Genomic DNA, 19,602 nt, shown 5'->3' with positions numbered 1-19,602 from the left:
AGTAAGGTGGTTTACCCCTCCAACATTCACCAGACACTGAAATATCAGTTTTGTGTGGGCTGACCTATTCAATAATAAACACCACACAGATGCATTATATAAAACACTGTTTTATTGTTTATAGAAACACAGATTTTATCATTTTCACCTTTTGTGTGACGTACCATATTCACCTCTCAAAACTCTCCATATTATGCAATTTTTTAAAATGATTTCTGAAACTAACAGCCACTGACTTAGGAACACCTCAATTTCAAGAGGGGCATTACGTAATTCTAACATGTGTCCCCTGCATTTGGTCATGTGTGCCTCATTAGGAGTATCTGGAAAGGTATAAAGCAGCTTTCTTGCACAGCTTTGCTCTGGAAGGCATCACTGGAAGCTCTCCACATCTTCATAATCTAAGATAAAAGTGCTGAGGAAGGTGGCAGAGGTGGGCCAAAACATTCACGGTGGCCCAACCATCAGCAGCTATGCCACCCCAGGCAACAAAATGTTGAATTAAAAAAACTTAACCCACTGTCCTGTAAATATTCTACATAAAAAAAAAGCTGAAAACACAAACATTCAGAATGATTAAAAAGCCTGGTCTAGTTTTCTCTCCCAGATAAAGTACGCATCCATCCAGTATTCAATGGAAAATGCATTTTGTTATAAATATTAGAATATTTGCACCAAAAAATGTATAGTGGCCCTTAAAATCATGTTGGCTCTTCCTCAAACCATCGAAAGTTACTAACAGTTCTTCCTCTCCAGAACCCACCCAACCTTTGAAAGGCAAGTTCACCAAAAATCTATTTCATTAGCTTTTAGAGTGGCCCTTAACAGTGTGTTGGCACTTCCATCCATCATGCTGGCTCTTCCATAACCATCATATGTTACTAACAGTTTCCATCTCCAGAACCCACCCCAACCTTTGAAAGGTAAGTCCACCAAAAATCTATTTCATGGACTTCTTTAGTAGCCCTTAACATCATGTCGGCTCTACCATACACCACGTTGGCTCTTCAATAACCATCATATGTTACTGACAGTTCTTCATCTCCAGAACCCACTTCGACCCTTAAAAGGTAAATCCAACAAAAATCTATTTCATGGACTTCTTTGGTGTCCCTTAACATCATGTTGGCTTTTCCTCGCACCATCATATATCACTGATATTTCTTCACCTCCAGAACACACCTCAAGCTTTAAAAGGTAGGTCCACCAAAAATCTATTTCTTGGACTTCACAAGTGACCCTTAACATTGTGTTGGCTCTTCCATAACCATCATACTGTAGGCTAATAACCGTTCTATTATCACCAGAACACACCCTAAACATTAAAAAAATAGGTCCACCAAAAAAATCTATTTTCTGGACTTCTTAAGTGGTTCTTAACATCATGTTGGCTCTTCCATAATCATCATATGTTACTGACAGTTCTACATCTCCAGAACCCAACCTAATGTTTGAAAGAAAGGTCCACCAAAAATCAATTTCATGAACTTCTCAAGTGGCCCTTAACATTGTGTTGGCTCATCCATCCATTGTTTTGGCTCTACCATAACCATCATATGTTAATAACAGTTCTTTTTTCTCCAGAACGCACCCCAAACTTTAAAAAAATAGGTCCACCCAAAATCTATTTCCTGGACTTCTCAAGTGGTTCTTAACATTGTGTTGGCTCTCTCTCAAACCATTGTATATTACTGACATCTCTTCATCTCCAGAACACTTCCCACCTTTAAAAAGTCCACCAAAAATCTATTTCATGAACTTCTTTAGTGGCCCTTAATATCATGTTGGCTTTTTCCATCGCTATGATATGATACTGACAGTTCTTCATCTCCAGAACACACCCCAACCTTTAAAAAGTAGGTCCACCAAAATCTATTTCATGAACCCCTTTAGAGGTCCTTAACATCACCTTGGCTCTTTCTAGAACCATCATATATCACAGATATGTCTTCATCCCCAGAACACACCAAGCTTCTATTTCCTGGACTTCTTAAGTGGTTCTTAACATCATGTTGGCTCTTCCATAATCATCATATGTTACTGACAGTTCTACATCTCCAGAACCCAACCTAACCTTTGAAAGGAAGGTCCACCAAAAATCTATTTTATTAACTTCTCAAGTGGCCCTTAACATTGTGTTGGCTCTTCCATCCATCGTTTTGGCTCTACCATAACCATCATATGTTAATAACAGTTCTTTTATATCCAGAACACACCCCAAACTTTAAAAAAATAGGTCCACCAAAAATCTATTTCCTTGACTTCTCAAGTAGTTCTTGACATTGTGTTGGCTCTTCCTCAAACCATCATATGTCACTGACAGTTGTTAATTTCCAAAACACCTTTAAAAGGTAAGTCGGACAAAAATATCTTTTGAGGACTTATGCGGGTTCAACATTTCCATAGATTTTCCAGGACCCCAGTGAGTATGATGTTCCCTTTTCCAAAATGGTAGGTCCACAGTAGTATTGCTAGTTTTTTGTTCTCATGACCTAACCCATCTAAAGGTAGATAATAAAGATGTGAAGGTCTCTGAGAGTGCATCCATTGATCCATAGGCCAGTCTGATGCAGACAGTTGATGTAAGGAGGCACTCTAAGGACAATCCATGTAGAGAACACTCTGATGGGCACAACTAATGTAAGGGAGCACTCTGATGGGGATGCCTGATGTAAAGGGGCACTTTTGATGGGGACACCTGATGTAAGGGGGCACTATGATGAGCAGTCATGATGTAAAGGGGGACTCTGATAGGAACATCTGATATAAGGGGCACAGGTTCTATTTAATAGTGTTTCCCAGTTTGTGACACTGTGTGATAGACTGTCAATGACTCATACACTGTTGACATTATGACCCCTGACTTTTTTACTGCACCCCCAGATCAGATAGGCTAGATACGGCCCTGTTTGCAATGGAATCTAAAGTAAGATCTAAGCCTTATCTAGTATCAAAGGCCCAAGAATCTTTGCATTGTCTGTAATGGCATAGGTTATGCTATACTATAGTCCAGTGATCAAAAGAGATGTAGGAAAATGATGACTGCAGGCAGAGACAAAAGGACTGCCATCTAAAGCATCTCTACCCCCCTCCTGCTTCTTGTTAATCCTAGTGGTTTGGCAGGCCAAGGCCAGGCCCATAAGGCTGATTGTCTGCTTCAGTGTGCTCTACATGAGTTCTTTTGTGTTTCAGAAGGTTGGACTTGTTCTTGAAGCACTTGCCACACTCAGAACATGAATAAGGTTTCTCCCCAGAGTGGGCTTTAAGGTGGGTCACTAGAATCCCCCTCTGGCGAAAACACTTGCCACACTGCGTACAGACATAGGGTTTCTCACCCGTGTGAATTCGCTGATGCTTTACCAGCTCTGTCTTGCGCGAGAAGGACCTCCCACACTCTGTACACAAGTAAGGTCGGGCACCCGTGTGGACCTTCAAGTGCTCTCGGAGGATGGACTGATGAGCAAAATACTTCCCGCACTCTTTGCATGGGAAAGGCCTTTCGCCCGTGTGAGTCCTACGGTGCTTAACCAGCTGTGAGTTGCGCGGGAAGCACTTGCCACAATCGGGGCACAAAAATGGCTTACTGCCCGTGTGGACCTTCCGGTGTTCCAAGAGGAGGGAGTTGTAAGCGAAGCTCTTTCCGCAATCCGCACAGGAATACGGCTTCTCACCAGAATGGATGCGGCGGTGTTTGACCAGGGAGGTCTTCAGCGGAAAACTCTTGCCGCAATCATCACAGGTAAAAGGCTTTTCACCTGTGTGAAATCTCTGGTGGTTTTCCAGTTGTGACTTGCGCTTAAATGACTTGCCACACTCTGAACAGACGTGAGGCATGTTACCAACATGTTTCCTCTGGTGTTTGATGAGGACAGCCTCCTGGGTGAAGCATTTGCCACATTTGGGGCAAGGGAACATGTTATTGAACACAGGAGTGGTAACAGGTTGAGACAAGCTCCAGCCATGCCCAGATTTTTCAACCAGTGGAAGTCCTAGATGAAGATATTTCGTAGTCGGGTATGGACAAATATGGAGGATATTAGGGTCTGGACAGAGACCTCTAGCAGTGGGGTCGGGTTTGAGATGTGGGGTAATGGGGTCTGGGCAAAGACCTCTCCTTATGGGATCTGGATGAAGGTTTGGGGTAATGACATCCAAATGGACATGGGGGGTAATGAGGTCAGGGCGTACATTTCTGGTAGTGAGATCTGGAAGGAGATGTGGTGTAATGGGGTCTAGATGTAGGCTTCTGTTAGTGGGATCTGGGTGGAGATGTGATGTAATTGGATCTGGACACTGACTTTTGATAGGGAGATCTGGATGAAAATGTGGTGTATTGGGATCTGGACGTTGACTTATAGTGGGTTCTGGATGGAGATGCGTTGTTCTATGGTCTGGACCTAGACTCCTGGTAGGGGGATCTAGATAAAAATGTGGTGTATTGGGGTGTGGATGTTGACTTCTAGAAGTGGGATCTGGGTGGAGATGTGTTCCTATATGGTCTGGACCTGGACTTCTAGAAGGGGGATCTGGATGAAGATGTGGTGTAGTGGGATCTGGATGGAGATGTGTTGTTCTAAGGTCTGGACCTAGACTTCTGGTAGTGGAATCGGAATAGAGATGTGGTGTAATGAGGTCTGAACAGAGACTTCTAGTAATGGGATCTGGATGGTGATGTGCTGGTACGGAGTACAGACCTAGACTTCTGTTAGTGAGATTGGGATGGAGATGTGGTGTAAAGGGGTCTGGAGATTGACTTCTAGTAGTGGGATCTGGAGGAAGACTTGAGGCAATGATGTTAAAATCCGGGGAATGTCCCATTGGGTTATCTTCGATTTTGAACTCCACCAAAAGAGGTCTGCATGAAGTCATTCTGCAGCTCTGTCCACCTGTCAAAGATAAAAATAAAGGGACTCTCACTTTTTTTTTAACCATTGCCTTTTACTTATTATTAGCTTTACGGATATGATATCCTTTGCTCATTTCATGCTTTGATTCCAAAAAGGTACAGGTTTCATCTAATCTAACTAGGAAGAAAGCAGTGTAGGCCCTTTTCTTTATTGTTATTACAGTAAAAATAAACAGGTGCAACTGGCTGTTGATATGGACAGCAGATGACGCATCTGATTGTAGCAGTATAAAAACAAATTTATCTGACAGGACAATTGGCAACTTACAAAACAATGTAGTGAAACCAGGCATCTACATTTAGAAATGTAATTCAGGGTCAGCTTCTGGGGGTGGACCTTTGCATCACAGGGTGACCTCTTTGGGAGGGACTGCAGCACTTATGACTTCAATGCAAAGGAGAAACCACCGGGGGCCAACAGACTACGTGTAGGTGAATGAAGAGCAAACTATGTACAGTGCCTTGAGAAAGTATTCATACCCCTTGACATTTTTCACATTTTTGTCATGTTACAACCAAAAACGTAAATGTATTTTACTGGGATTTTATGTGATAGATCAACACAAATTGGCACATACAGTTTTCAAAATATTTTACAAATAAATATGTGAAAAGTGTGTGGGGGGGGGCATTTGTATTCAGCCCCCTTTGTTCTGATACCCCTAACTAAAATCTAGTGGAACCAATTGCCTTCAAAAGTCACCTAAGCTTAAAGCTGTTACACCCCCCCCCCCCCCCCCCCGTGGTGTCTCCTTTGCATTAAAGTCATAGTTGCTGCAATCCCTCCCAAGGAAGCTCATCCTGTTCTACAGAGGTCCATCACTGGAAGCTGATCCTGATACAACTACGTTGCCAATTTTTTTTTTTTTTTTTTAATACTGCTACACTTAGTTACGTCCCCTGCTGTCCTTATCTTTTACAGTGGAGAATCTTCAATCTCTTGAGAGGTGCTGTACTACAGTGTCTTGGAATCACTCCACCACCTCAACCAGACCTCCCAGTGTGTTGGTCACATACATTTCTGCACCATATCTCCAAAAATACATGGCAACTGGCAGTTGAGGCTAAAGAGGTCACACATTACTGAAGATAAATCACGGTTATCAAACCAAAGCAAGGGTAACTATATCACTGCATAGTTCTGGGGTAGGCAGCCTCGGCACACTAGCTACGGTGAAACTACAAGTCCCATCGTTCCTCTAGGAGTCATGCCAATGCCTGTCAAAGTCTTGCAATACCTCATGGGACTTGTAATTCCACAACAGCTGGAGTGTCCCGAAATTACCTACCCCCAGTAGTTATAACATGTACACTTCTGTAAATAAAATGGCTCCATAATACAACTTCGTTATCATTTCAGAGATTGTTGTAGTGACTGAACAAGAAGAATCTGGGATTTTTACTACTCACCAGTTCTGATCTCTGGAGGACTTTCTTCCTCCTTACATGGATGATCAGCTTCATTACAAGTCATGTTCTGCAAATATGCACCATGAATATTGATTAGGTCCTCAGCCTAGAGAAAACAGAATTTTACTCAATTGATATGTATTATAAAACATTCTTACATGCTAGATTTGCTTTAAGAATCTTAGCAAGAATCTCTACCTGATCGTCCTGAGGGATCTCCTGATGTTCCTGTGTGGAATCCTGGCAATACAGAGGACATCTCTCTGGTGGGTTCCCATTACTGAATCCATCTGTAGGAAACACACACACTGACCGAATACATTGTTTCTATGTGTTTATCAGATGATGGGGGATCTAGGGGGACCCTCCATACTGCTCTCTCCTTTACAATAAAGTCTCCTCTTACCCGGTGATGTGAGGGGCGGCTGATTCTCCATCATGACGTCCTTGTAGAGATCCTTGTGTCCTTCTAAATACTCCCACTCCTCCATGGAGAAATAGACAGTGACATCCTGACACCTTATAGGAACCTGACACACACAATGATACAGTCACCATCCAGACACATCCCTTGTCTGTTACTGGATAATGTCCCAGAATTCCCACCACCGCTCACCTCTCCTGTCAGCAGCTCAATGATCTTCTGGGTGACTTCTACTATCTTCTTTACGTTTTTTTTCTTGGGTGTCAGTGGAGGGTCTGGGATGGGGCTCTGGGCACGACTACATTTCCTGGACAGACGTGGATGAGTGTCGCTTGTCACATGATCACTGGACATCTTCAAAGGTCCATAATCCTATAATGTGCAATTTAATTTATATACAATTGACCTCCCAGAATCCTCCTCACCTCTCCGGTCAGGTCTGTGTTTTATTAATAGAGATAAGAGTGATGTCATGTGACCTCCCAGAATCCTCCTCACCTCTCCGGTCAGGTCTGTGTTTTATTATTAGAGATAAGAGCGATGTCATGTGACCTCCCAGAATCCTCCTCACCTGTCCGGTCAGGTCTGTGTTTTATTAATACAGATAAGAGTGATGTCATGTGACCTCCCAGAATCCTCCTCACCTCTCCGGTCAGGTCTGTGTTTTATTAATAGAGATAAAAGTGATGTCATGTGACCTCCCAGAATCCTCCTCACCTCTCCGGTCAGCAGGTAGATGATCTCCAGGGTGAGGCGCAGTATCTTCTCTGTCATCCTCTTCTTGCCGGTGTCCATTGCTGATTTAAAGTAAAGCTCCTGAGGCCAAGCCATCTTTTTTGGCACTAAAAATCATCTAGTAGGAATAAGATAAGTAAAGTGTTCGTAAGACGGGACGAACGTGTAATTTACCGCGGCGTATCTTACTCGCAATAAATTGCGCATTTTCGTTAATTTACTCCTTGGTGAGGTGATCTGCAGAGCCGCTCTCCTAGGGTGGGCACAGAAATTTAAATATTGAATTACTCCTCCAGCACCAAGTTCTGCTGACTGCCCACCAACATGCAAGAAGACCAAACCCCTGGAAAGGAAATCTACCTAAAAGATTGTCTCTTCAACATGATTGGCTCCACTTACTTGATCCTATCGACTTGATCTAATGTCCCTTGCTTTATTGATGTGCATAAAAAGTTGCAGTCAGGCTTTCTCTTTGGCTCACTTGTTTTATCTCACCAGCTGTTCAGCAGAGATCCTGATTGCACTGTCATTACCCTTTGTAACTCAAGAATAAAATAAAGTTTTGGGCCCACATTTGGATTAGGAAGAGAATATGGAAAGCTACACCCTCTATGGAGATCTGGATCTTTGGACCTCATAATCAAGTCTTCCTTACATGAATTCAACCTAAACGCAAGCATAATGGCGCCCCCTCTGGCCCTACCTGGTACTTCTAGCTCTAGTGTTTAGCGCTGAGTGCTCTCTGGGACTGCTGTATACCCGGCTGTCTGATCCATGTGCCCTCCTCACTCACTCAGCTGAAGCAATGAATCAAAGCTGGGGAGCGCAGAGTGGAAATCTTGGCTGTGCTTCCATGGTTTATTTAAAAACCCCTTTGCGCTACAACAAAATGGCCGCCACAGCGACGACACCTGTGTTTACCTATGTCAGCATGGCTTTTCTCTAGGCAGCTACGTGGCCATGTGTTGCTAGGAGACGCGCCACGTCACGACGTTCTACATTTGTTCATCCTATTTGCAAGCGCTTCAGAGCGTGGTGTGAGAACCCGCCTTCTTGGGCGTATCCACAAATCGAAGGGACGTCCGTCCAGTGGACCGCACAACACACGTGCTTTGGAACGCATAAACCGGAAGTGTGGCAAAATGCCTATTACATTTATCTGGGAATAATTATACATTACATATATGATGATATAATTATTATTAATAATAATTAATGAGGCCATGCGACCATACATTAGATTTATTTTAATTATTAATTTAATTGTTTAATTCTTTTTTTAATATAATCATAGTTATAATATTTATTGTAATTATAATAATAATGAAGAAACCTCTTATTACTGAGGCCATGTGACCATACATTTAATACATTTTAATGATGATGATTTTAATAATATTTAATGATTTTTTTTTAAATTGTATTATATATGTATTATAGTTAATAATATATTTTAATAATAATATTAATATTTGCATTATTATATTATACAGGATTATATAATAATATACGTCCTGTATAATAATAATTATTATATTAAATTATTAAATAATAATAATTATTATTATTTAATATATTAAAACTGCTGTGTAAATTCAAAGTGCTATATAAGTAACTGTAATAAATAATGAGTATTATTATACAGGGTGCATAATAAGACATATCTCAATAAAAATCTTATTGTTCAAAAAAAAATATTTATATGGAATAATATTAAATAATAATTATTGTTATTATTATTATTAAAATATAACAACTATAATACATGTATAATTATATATTTTTTTAAATATTTAAATATAATTAAATTTAATTAAATGTATGATCACATGGCCTTTGTAATAAGAGCTTTCTTCATTATTATTATAGAATTATTGTAAATTAGTATAATAAATGTATGAATAAAATAATTAAACATAATTAAATTGATCATTAAAATTAGTAATGGCCTTAGTAATAAGAGCTTTCTTCATCATCATTATTATATAATTATAGTAAATAATTATAATAAATGTAAAAAAAAATAATTAATAAGTAATAAGAGGTCTCTTCACTATGCTCAGTCGCCAGCACTCTGTTTTATTAGTTACTTCTGTATTTCCTAGGCATGCGTTTCATCGCCTGGGCGTGCCTTATCCTGGGGGCGTGCCCATCTCATCGACATCCGGCCAGAGGAACGCACAACAAAACGCCCCTTGGAACGCACAAGCCGGAAACATGGCAACATGAATATCATTACATATGGTAATCAGATGTATATGAATCATGCACTGCCTCACTAGATCACCTACAGTAAAAAGAGACTCCTTCGCCGTAGTCTATCACCGTTGTAGTGTTAGTCTCCTCTCTACTTCCTGGGTTTGCGTTCCAAAGGCTTCCTAGTTTTGCGTTCCATAGCTGGGGTGTGCCCTTTTCTAAACCTTCCTCCTTCATCCCGGATGTAGAGTTCCGCCTTCTATGCAATCCCTCTGCCAGATACAGTCACAGGATAGGAAGCTTCAATCCAAGGACTGCAAGTCCCAGCACTCCAACTCCCAGAATGCATTGCTCGTGGATAAGAGGGTGTTATAATAATAAGACTTATAATAATACTCTTGTTTTTTTTTTACTAGAGCACTGGCTGTGCTGTAACACAATAGAGGACAGGTAGAGCCCGCTAGGTAGGAAGGTAATCAGGCGTGCACAGGAAGTAAGGGAGGAGCCATTGCTGCAACTGGCAGCAGGTGATGACTTCTGTTACTTTGTGGCTTTTAGAGAGTAAACATTGTACAGACAGGTATGTGATGTACAATATAGAACCTGTAGATATGGGGGATGGGTATTATGATCTGTATGGGTGGGGGTGATATACAATGCATGTAACCAAAAATGATATAAAGGAGCCATTGTGGGTACAAAGGGTATAGAATACTATTATGATTATTATATGTATGTACATAGGGGTTGTGGGTATTGTCAGGCTTTTCGATGAAATCAATGTGTCAGCAATAATATGAGGAGTTAAGGAAGGGGGCAATTACTTTTTCACAGCGCTGTGTAGCAGTTGCAGCCGAGGGTGGCAGAGTGTCATCAGTCCAGGCAGCCCCCAGATTAATGACGGAGGGCCAGGACTGGCTCCATTATTTTCCTCAATACATAGCGGGCAAAGAGTTGCCACCTCATCCCTTCAAACCCCGAAAACACATATGAATTACACAGGTTCTGAGGCTAATTTGATGCAGATAAGGCACCAAGTGAGTTTAATTACCACCTTAAAGCGGAGTTCCACAATTTTTTTAGTTTATTAAAAGTCAGCAGCTACAAAAAGTATAGCTGACTTTTAATAAACAGACACTCACCTCTAAACTAAGTACCCACTCCCCCCGAAAAAATGACATGCCAGATGTGGCATGTCAAGGGGTGAGGATTGCATAAAGCAGAAGTTCCACTTTTGGGTGGATCTCCGCTTTAATCAGCCACAGAACCTGTGTAATTAATATGTGTTCGGTTTTAAAGTGATGAGGGATCATGTTGGCTTGCGTTGCTGATGTTCGGAGCAGGTTGGGGGATGTCCACCACCTAAATGTAGAGGTTGTCTACCGTCTACTCATCTGACATGTTCTTTGTTCCAAGATTGGGCCAAATCATGGAGGCAAAGGTGGTGATGGCAGAGCAAGGCCTCCGCTGAGCATGTGACCGTGTCCCCAAGGATGGACGAGGACAGAAGAAACCGAGTGGAGAGGGTATTACACCTCACTCTGGAGATTCTCTACCTGCTGACCGGAGAGGTGAGGAGGATTCTGGGAGGTCACATGACATCACTCTTATCTCTATTAATAAAACACAGACCTGACTGGAGAGGCGAGGAGGATTCTGGGAGGTCACATGACATCACTCATCTCTATTAATAAAACACAGAGCTGACCGGAGAGGTGAGGAGGATTCTGGGAGGTCACATGACATCACTCTTATCTCTATTAATAAAACACAGACCTGACCGGAGAGGTGAGGAGGATTCTGGGAGGTCACATGACATCACTCTTATCTCTATTAATAAAACACAGACCTGACCGGAGAGGTGAGGAGGATTCTGGGAGGTCAGATGACATCACTCTTATCTCTATTAATAAAACACAGACCTGACCGGAGAGGTGAGGAGGATTCTGGGAGGTCACATGACATTACTCTTATCTCAATTAATAAAACACAGACCTGACCGGAGAGGTGAGGAGGATTCTGGGAGGTCACATGACATTACTCCTTTCTCTATCAATAAAACACAGACCTGACCGGAGAGGTGAGGAGGATTCTTGAAATGTTTTCCTGTAAATGGATATATATGACTGTGCGTTTTTATTTCACAGGACTATGTAGTGGTAAAAAAGAATTTCATCAAGGAATTGAGCAGAAAGCAGAGCCCCACCATGGAGCCTCCATCTCTGTCATTGACACCAGCGAGAAACATTGACAAGAAGATCTTAGAAGTCACCCAGAAGATCATTGAGCTCTTGACAAGAGAGGTGAGGCTTCCCGGGAATTTTGGGACCTTATCCAGTAACAGACAAGGGATGTGTCAGGTTGGAGACTGTATCATTGTGTGTGTCAGGATGCCACCGTTTTCTCTTGCAGGATCGAGATTCTCTTGGTCAGAGGGATTTGAGGAGGGAGGTCTCCATGAAGAACCTTCATTCCATCACACTCCTGGGTAAGATAAGTGATTAGATAAGCAAGGTGGTCTTCTCGGCCTCCATATTTCAATGGTGACATTAACCCCTCGAATTAGAGTGCCCCTCCAGTGGTTTCTTTTTTTCACCTTGTTGGTAGGCCATGCTGAGAGCCTCTTCTTTAGAAAATTCTTCATCACCACATCCTTTCCTTCTCTGATACATTCATTTTTATCTGGGTACTTCTATTCCCTCAGTATCATTTTTTTTTTCCCAACAGATTTGCTAACTGGTGGATACACGTCTCCCATCTCTCCCTCACTGGGTCATATGAAGGACAACCATGGTATCACTGTCAACTCCCAGACCATCAGATCCACCTTACCAGAGGGACAATGCATGTCCCTTTATCTAGAGAAGGACAGTGAGACATCAAACTTACGTGAAGAATATCAACCACGTACTAACTTCTCCAAAACAATAGGTGCTACTCATCATATGCCTTCGCCTTTTAAAGAGGTGTCTGCCTCATATAAAGGACCACATCCATCTTCTTCTGATGTTTCCACCTCTGTAGATCCTAAACAATATATATTGGTTAAAATTAAAGAGGAAGAAGGTGATCTCCTAGGCACTGATAGTCCAGAACCAACACAGGAGACACTTTACGTGAAAGATAAAACTCTATCAACCGATGGACATCTCCAACCATGTATCTTTTCCACCAGCTCGGATTACATACCTACAATTAAGGAGGAATCATGGGAAACTAGTGATCATGCAGATACACCAACAGAGATGGCGGCAGGTCACCTATCACACACGGATATTGTGGTGTCCACTGTCGCAGAGCAGAGTAGAATGGTGGAGAAGCCATATTCTTGCCTAGAGTGCGGGAAGCGTTACAGCAGCACCAAAAGCCTCAATAAACACATTCGCCTCCACACCGGGGTCAAAGTGAACTCTTGCGCCGAGTGTGGCAAAAGTTTCTTTAACAAGTCTGGCTTGCTCAAGCACCAGCGCATTCACTCGGGAGAGAAGCCCTTCTCCTGCTCGGAGTGCGGGAAGTGTTTCATCAGCAAGTTTGAGATCGATATGCACCAGCGGAGCCACACTGGCGAGCGGCCCTATTCCTGCTCCGAGTGCGGCAGGTCCTTCAGCACCAAGTCCAACTTGGTCAAGCACAACCGGGTCCACACGGGAGAGAAACCCTACACCTGCTCCGAGTGTGAAAAGAGTTTTTCCATAAACTCGGACCTGGTCCGCCACATGAGGACTCACACGGGAGAACGGCCGTATTCCTGTTCTGACTGTGGCCGCAGGTTCATTAGTAAATCCAACCTGATTCGGCACCAGACTGTCCACTCTGGAACGAGGGAGAAGCCCTTCACCTGCTCCGAATGCGACAAACGTTTTGTCAGCAACTCAGACCTGGTGCGCCACCAGAGAGTCCACTCGGGGGAGAAGCCCTATGCCTGCAGCAAGTGCGGAAAATGCTTTTCCAGTCAAATGGCCTTAAAGGCTCACGTAAAACGAGCTACACGGGGGAGCGATGTGGAGGAGCCACCCTGCGTTCCCTAGAAATTACTCTACAGCTTGAAGGCAAACCCTGAGCCAAGGTCTCTGTTTGTGCCGTAAAAAGTCACAGGTGGTGTCACACTCTGCAGTTTACGGTGGAAGCACTTGTTCGTAAAATCCCCTGCTGGCTTCTAGATGGGATAGACAATTCGGGGCCTCATAGACATGATATTCTACAGCTGGGCTCTAGGAGTCAATGGGGACATTTTTCCATACTGAGCATGACTCCATGTTCTTGGCCAGAAAGTATTCTGCTGTTTGGCCACAACTTCCCCTATATAAGTTGACTTCATTGTATGTATACTTCCTTAAAGTGATTCTAAACTTTTTCTTTTTTTTTTAACAATAAATAGGTCATAGGTACCTGCTATGTGTAATGGTTTTGCACAGAGCAGCCCCAATCCCCCTCTTCTGGGGTCCCTCGCTGATGCTCCTGTCTCCTCCTTCAGCTGGTGCCCCTATAGCAAGCCACTTCCTATGGGGGGTCTCGTGTGGGCTCAATCCAGAGTCCATAGACACAGACAGCTGCCCCCCCGTTCCAATGGCTCCCGCTGCTGCTCCTGTCATGTTAGGAGAGATAGAGTTGCTGCTGTCAGACAGAGCACTGGATCGAGATGGGGCTCAGGTAAGTATTTCGGTGGGGATGCCCTGATTACAGAAGGTTTTTTTTTTTTTTACCTTAACCGCTTCTCTACCGGGCCAATTCTGGCATTTCTTTCCTACATGTAAAAATCATAATTTCTTTGCTAGAAAATTACTCAGAACCCCCGAAAATATTATATATAGATATATGTGTGTGTGTGTGTATATATATATATATATATATATATATATATATATATATATATATAGGTATGTATGTGTGTGTGTGTATGTATGTATATATATATATATATATATATATATATATATGTGTGTGTGTGTGTGTGTGTGTGTGTGTGTGTGTGTGTGTGTGTGTGTGTATATATATATATATATATATATATATATAATATACATTTTTTCTTTTTTTAAGCAGAGACCCTAGAGAATAAAATGGCGGTTGTTGCAATTTTTTGTCGCAAAGCAATTTCTCAAACGCAATCTTTTTGGAGAAAATACACTTTAATGAATTCTAATGCACAAAAACACAATATATGATGATGTCACGCCGAGTAAATTGATACCTAACAGCTCACGCTTTAAAATTGTGAACGCTCGTGGAATGGCGACAAACTACGGTACTTAAAAATCTCCATAGCCAACGCTTCAAATTTTTTTACAGGGTACCACAGTTTAGAGTTACAGGGGAGTTATTATTCTTGCTTTAACATTCACCGCGATACATGTGAACGCAAATTACATTTGTGGGCGTGACCTACGTACGCGTTCGCTTCTGCGCGCTAACACAAGGGGACAGGGGTGTTTAAAAAAAAAAAAAAATATATATATTTATATTCCAATAAAACCGTGGATTGCGAGCATAATTAGTTCTGGAAGCATGCTTGTAATCCAAAGCGCTTGTATATCAAAGCAAATTTCCCCATAAGAAATAATGGAAACTCAAATTATTCGTTCCACAACCATTTATTCAGAAGTCCTTCAGTTTATAGTCCATATAAAAAGATTATAGCAATGTGACCAGGTTGTGTAACCATAAAATGTCCATCCACAAATAGAAGTCTCCACAAGGGGATTAGAAGCAAAATCCAGCAGGAGCTCCAGAGTATAAAAGAGAAGAGAGGCGCCTCTAAGTGTAGCAATATGGTTACATTTAATGAAGGTACAACATTTAGCAACTCACATGGTTGATGAGTAAAACAGGCACATCCAAGTATGCAGGCATCCGTGGTAAAGCTGTCTGCAATCGTGACCGTGAAGACGGGAGGCTTGAACCGCTCGTGGAGCGCAACGTGGAAGGGATGACGGCGATGGCGGTGTGGGGGATGGTCTATGTGGAAATCTTTACCCCGGATGCCTTCATACTTAGATGTGTCTGTTTTAATCATCAACCAAGTTGCAAGAAATGTAAACAGCCATAGGAAAAAGGCATGACAGGTCCTCTTATAAGACCCCACATATCTCCTCTACCCTGGAAAGCATGAGATAAAAAAAAAATCCATCTCTGCTTTCTAGCGGAAAAAAATGGCCCGGGTTTACACCTGCCAGAGCCGGAAGCAACGTCATGACCTGCCAGGATCATAGAGACGGCCGGGAACCATTCAGTCCACAGCCAGCTCTATGGTAACCTGGCACTGCTGCTGCTGTTCTGTTGAAATAGCCAACTCGTCAAAATCTCCAACTACGTCACTTCCGGTGACTCTCCCGCAGCAGATTTCGACGAGTTGGCTCTACTGGCCATGTGCGCGTGCCACCGACAGAATAACAGAAACCCCCGGCAGCTGTTGGAGAACTCGGCGAGTTTTCCTCGGATTTACCAATCGCCGCAGTGCGCATGCGCAAGGTACGTCACTAACCTTTTTTTTTGAAAACTCGTCGAGTTCTCCAACAGCTAACGGGGCTTTCTGTTATTCTGTCGGGTGCACTCGCTCACATGGCTGGTAGAGCCAACTCGTCAAAATCTGCTGCTTGAGAGTCACCGAAAGTGGCGTAGTTGAACATTTTGAGGAGTTGGCTATTTCAACAGAACAGCAGCAGCAGTGCCAGGTTACCATAGAGCTGGCTGTGGACTGAATGGTTCCCGGCCATCTCTATGATCCTGGGAGGTCATGACGTCACTTCTGATGTAAACCCTGCCATTTTTTTCCTCTAGAAAGCAGAGGTCATTTTTTTTTTAGACAAAACGGGAGCGCTCAGAGAGGCACCATTGGGTGGCGGGAGGGGGAAATGTCCCTTCCCACTGCCAGTAAAAGCAATCCAGGGTGGCTTTTACAAGAGGGAATCGCCGGCTAAAATGAAAAATACCGGGATGATGCCTTTTAACTGCACCCATCATCCAGATATCTCCACTTCAAGTCCAGGATATCATATGACTCCTACAGGCGGGAAGTGGTTAAGGTTAAAAAAAAACCTTAAGCCTTTAGAACCACTTCAAATTCTCCCTGTGCCTGAAACATGAGACTGTTAGACCTCGTGGGTAGGAAACATCCCAAAAATGTTCAAATAAGAGCTCGTGTCATTCACCGCCGGTCTCTGCTGCCAGGGTGGGCATGCTAAGTTGGCCGCACAATTTACAGTTAGGATATATTGAATTGATTGATAACAGATTGTAAGCTGCGTTGCCAACATATCTGATCTCATACGTCCTCCCCCATTTATGAATACACTGTATGTAAAGCTTACTTGTTTAGATGTACGCTATATTGTCAAAAGTATTGGGACACCTGGCTTTACACACACATGAACTTTAATGGTGTCTTAGTCCGTAGGGTTCAATATTGAGTTGGCCCACCCTTTGCAGCTATAACAGCTTCAACTCTTCTGGGAAGGCTGTCCACAAGGTTTAGGAGAGTGTCTATGGGAATGTTTGACCATTCTTCCAGAAGAGCATTTGTGAGGTCAGGCGCTAATTCATCCCAAAGGTGTTCTATCAGGTTGAGGTCAGGACTCTGCAGGCCAGTCAAGTTCCTCCACCCCAAACTCGCTCATCCATGTCTTTATGGACCTTGCTTTGTGCACGGCAGGGACAGGCACAGCTCTGGATTAGGTGTTGCCCCCCCCCCCCACTGCACCCAGAAACAGTACCTGTGAGCAGTGCTGAGACCAGGGCAAAGATGCCAAACTACATCCCCACCCCTCCTCCCGCTGCCCCCTCCATTCATGATGTGCAAGCTTAGGGGATCCAATACTGAGCAGTCGCTTACTTGTCCAAATAACTGCCACTGTTACTACTCCTGTCAGCCTTGTAACAGAAGGAAGGCGCCCCCATCCCTACAGTAAACCCTTGCGCCCAGGGCAGATGCCCCTCCTGCCCACCCCTTGTCCCGGCCTCAGATCCTCAGATGATACACAGGGATTAAACACATTTTGAAAGTAGTTCTTGCGCTACTTTTTGCAAGTTCAGGTACGACTTGCATAGACATCTGTGCATGAAGTCACAGATGTCTTCCAAGTAGCACCTGAAGAAGTACTACTTTGAAATTGTGCGACTTCAAGTGCAGTAGCATGAATTTCAATGTTGCGACCGGTGTGACCCCGGGGGGGCTCAAAGTCCAGAATTGATAAAGTTTGTCTGAGCTGTCAGAAAAAAGAGGGCGGAGATCCCCCCTTCACACAGGAACAGAGCTGAGGCTGTCATTTACAGGCTGTGTGCTGGAGATCCTTCCCCTGTCACCTTTTTATCTCTTGGTGTCATAAAAACTTGTCAGAAGTGATTTATGCTGATAGCAGAGGAAGAGGCAGCAACAGAAATGACACTTAGTGCTCCTAATTGAGACACACTATAGAGGGATATGCTTTGTTCATGATTCATGTATGAGGTTTACAACCACTTTAATAAAGTGTGCATTTGGGCCAGCTTTGTTGTCAGCCTGATTTCAGCTGGTGTGTAGAGGATCATGAAGAATTTATTATAAAAAAAGACTTGGAGCACAATTTACATACAAAAGATAGCAGAGGGCTTCACCTATCCTGTCTACGGTGGGTAATCCAGCAACATGTGGGGCCCCATCCACGGATGAAGACACTCCGATCCTCTTATAATGGGCTGCTCTCTTAAGCGGATCCACCAAGATGTCCACAATACCCGCCGCACACACTCGGATCACTTCGCCTCAATTGCAGTGGGATCAAACTTCATAAGAACATAGAACAGCCTCCATAGTGCAGTAACTTTAAAATACTCTTTAATAAAAAGCTATTAAACTCACATGTGTACAGAGAAAAGTGCATTGAAAGTTTCCTAGCGTGATGACGTCACTGGTCCCGCCCTACATGTTTCGCCACCAACTGATGTCATCGGGGCATGATTACTAGCAGTCCAAAAAGCAGGTAAGAGACAGGGCAGTGACACGGAGTCTGCAGAACGGACAGGACTGGTAATTGGCTTCAACCTCTTTATGCTGGTGTCTAGCACAGTACGGGAGGAGCGGACTGGGAGGTTGTTGCACTTCCTTTATTTGTTCCACCTGTTGATTTGGAGGCGTTGTCCCTGAAGTATACAGCTACACTACAAATGTGGAGAACAAAACCATTCTGTGAAATATAATATTATTTTACACCCCTTGTCTGTTTTTGTCATCTATGAGCTGTGGTTGTCATCTCAGAATAAACAGGAGGCATGGTGAGGGTCATCCAAGGCTTGCAAAACCTCACCATGCCTCCTGTTTATTCTGAGATGACAACCACAGCTCATAGATGACAAAAACAGACAAGGGGTGTAAAATAATATTATATTTCACAGAAGTCAGCATTGAAGTCAGCAGGCTTCTGCCATCATTTGCCCTAAGCCCCTCCCACCAAAGGGTCCCCCACTTTTCGAATGCATGTGAAATTAAGTGTTTTTATTAAAACGCTAAAATTAAAAACACGTTGAGAATGATAGGCACATTGTTTTTATCAGGAATATTTTTTTCCAATCTAGAAAGCTAAAGCAAAATTATGATGTTAAAGCAGAGTTTCCTCCGCTTATCTGCTTCCTCCCCCCCTCTGGTGCCACATTTGGCACCTTTCAGGGGGGAGGGGGGAACGGGTACCTGTTTTTGACAGGTACCCTTTCCTACTTCCCGGAGACAGTGCCGCGGCGCCGTCCCTCTGAAGCTCAGCCCCTCTCTTCCTTCCTGCGCCGCCGGGCAAGTAAGGAAGCGCAGCGCAATAGGGAACCAGCTGTGAAGCCGAAAATCTTCACTGCCGGTTCCCCATTCGACGAATGGCAGTGCCAACACCAATCCGAAAATCGTCTGAGAGGCTAGCATCGTGGGCTCCCTGGACAGGTAAGAGTCCATATATTTAAAGTCAGCAGCTACAGT

The 19,602-nt window shown here is 43.2% G+C and overlaps 2 protein-coding genes across 5 annotated transcripts in view; one reads left to right on the top strand and one right to left on the bottom strand.

Annotated features, from left to right (window-relative positions):
* Positions 1-14,059, top strand: part of LOC141106627 (uncharacterized) — a 29,962-nt gene extending 15,903 nt beyond the window's left edge. Inside the window, exons 8-9 of the mRNA XM_073597559.1 lie at positions 34-47; positions 13,039-14,059. Of these exons, the coding sequence (XP_073453660.1) occupies positions 34-47; positions 13,039-13,699 (675 nt within the window). The 3' untranslated portion in view covers positions 13,700-14,059. The remainder of the gene's footprint in view (positions 1-33; positions 48-13,038) is intronic.
* Positions 1,732-8,396, bottom strand: LOC141106575 (uncharacterized). 4 transcript variants are annotated; one of them, XM_073597455.1, is made up of 7 exons: positions 8,179-8,396; positions 7,458-7,593; positions 6,933-7,112; positions 6,723-6,846; positions 6,515-6,606; positions 6,317-6,422; positions 1,732-4,886 (listed from the first exon to the last, which is right to left on the bottom strand). In XM_073597455.1, the coding sequence occupies exons 2-7, from the start codon at positions 7,569-7,571 to the stop codon at positions 3,109-3,111; spliced, it is 2,394 nt and encodes a 797-aa protein (XP_073453556.1). In that variant the 5' UTR covers positions 7,572-7,593; positions 8,179-8,396; the 3' UTR covers positions 1,732-3,108. The 4 variants fall into 4 exon arrangements, with proteins under 4 accessions (XP_073453556.1, XP_073453557.1, XP_073453558.1 ...); XM_073597456.1 differs by having other exon boundaries at positions 8,269-8,396; XM_073597457.1 differs by lacking the exon at positions 8,179-8,396 and adding an exon at positions 7,875-8,167.
* Positions 14,060-19,602: the final 5,543 nt, after the last annotated feature.

Source organism: Aquarana catesbeiana, linkage group LG08, assembly GCF_042186555.1.
Source record: "Aquarana catesbeiana isolate 2022-GZ linkage group LG08, ASM4218655v1, whole genome shotgun sequence".
NCBI lineage: Eukaryota > Metazoa > Chordata > Amphibia > Anura > Ranidae > Aquarana > Aquarana catesbeiana.
This window is presented reverse-complemented; position numbering and strand designations above follow the sequence as displayed.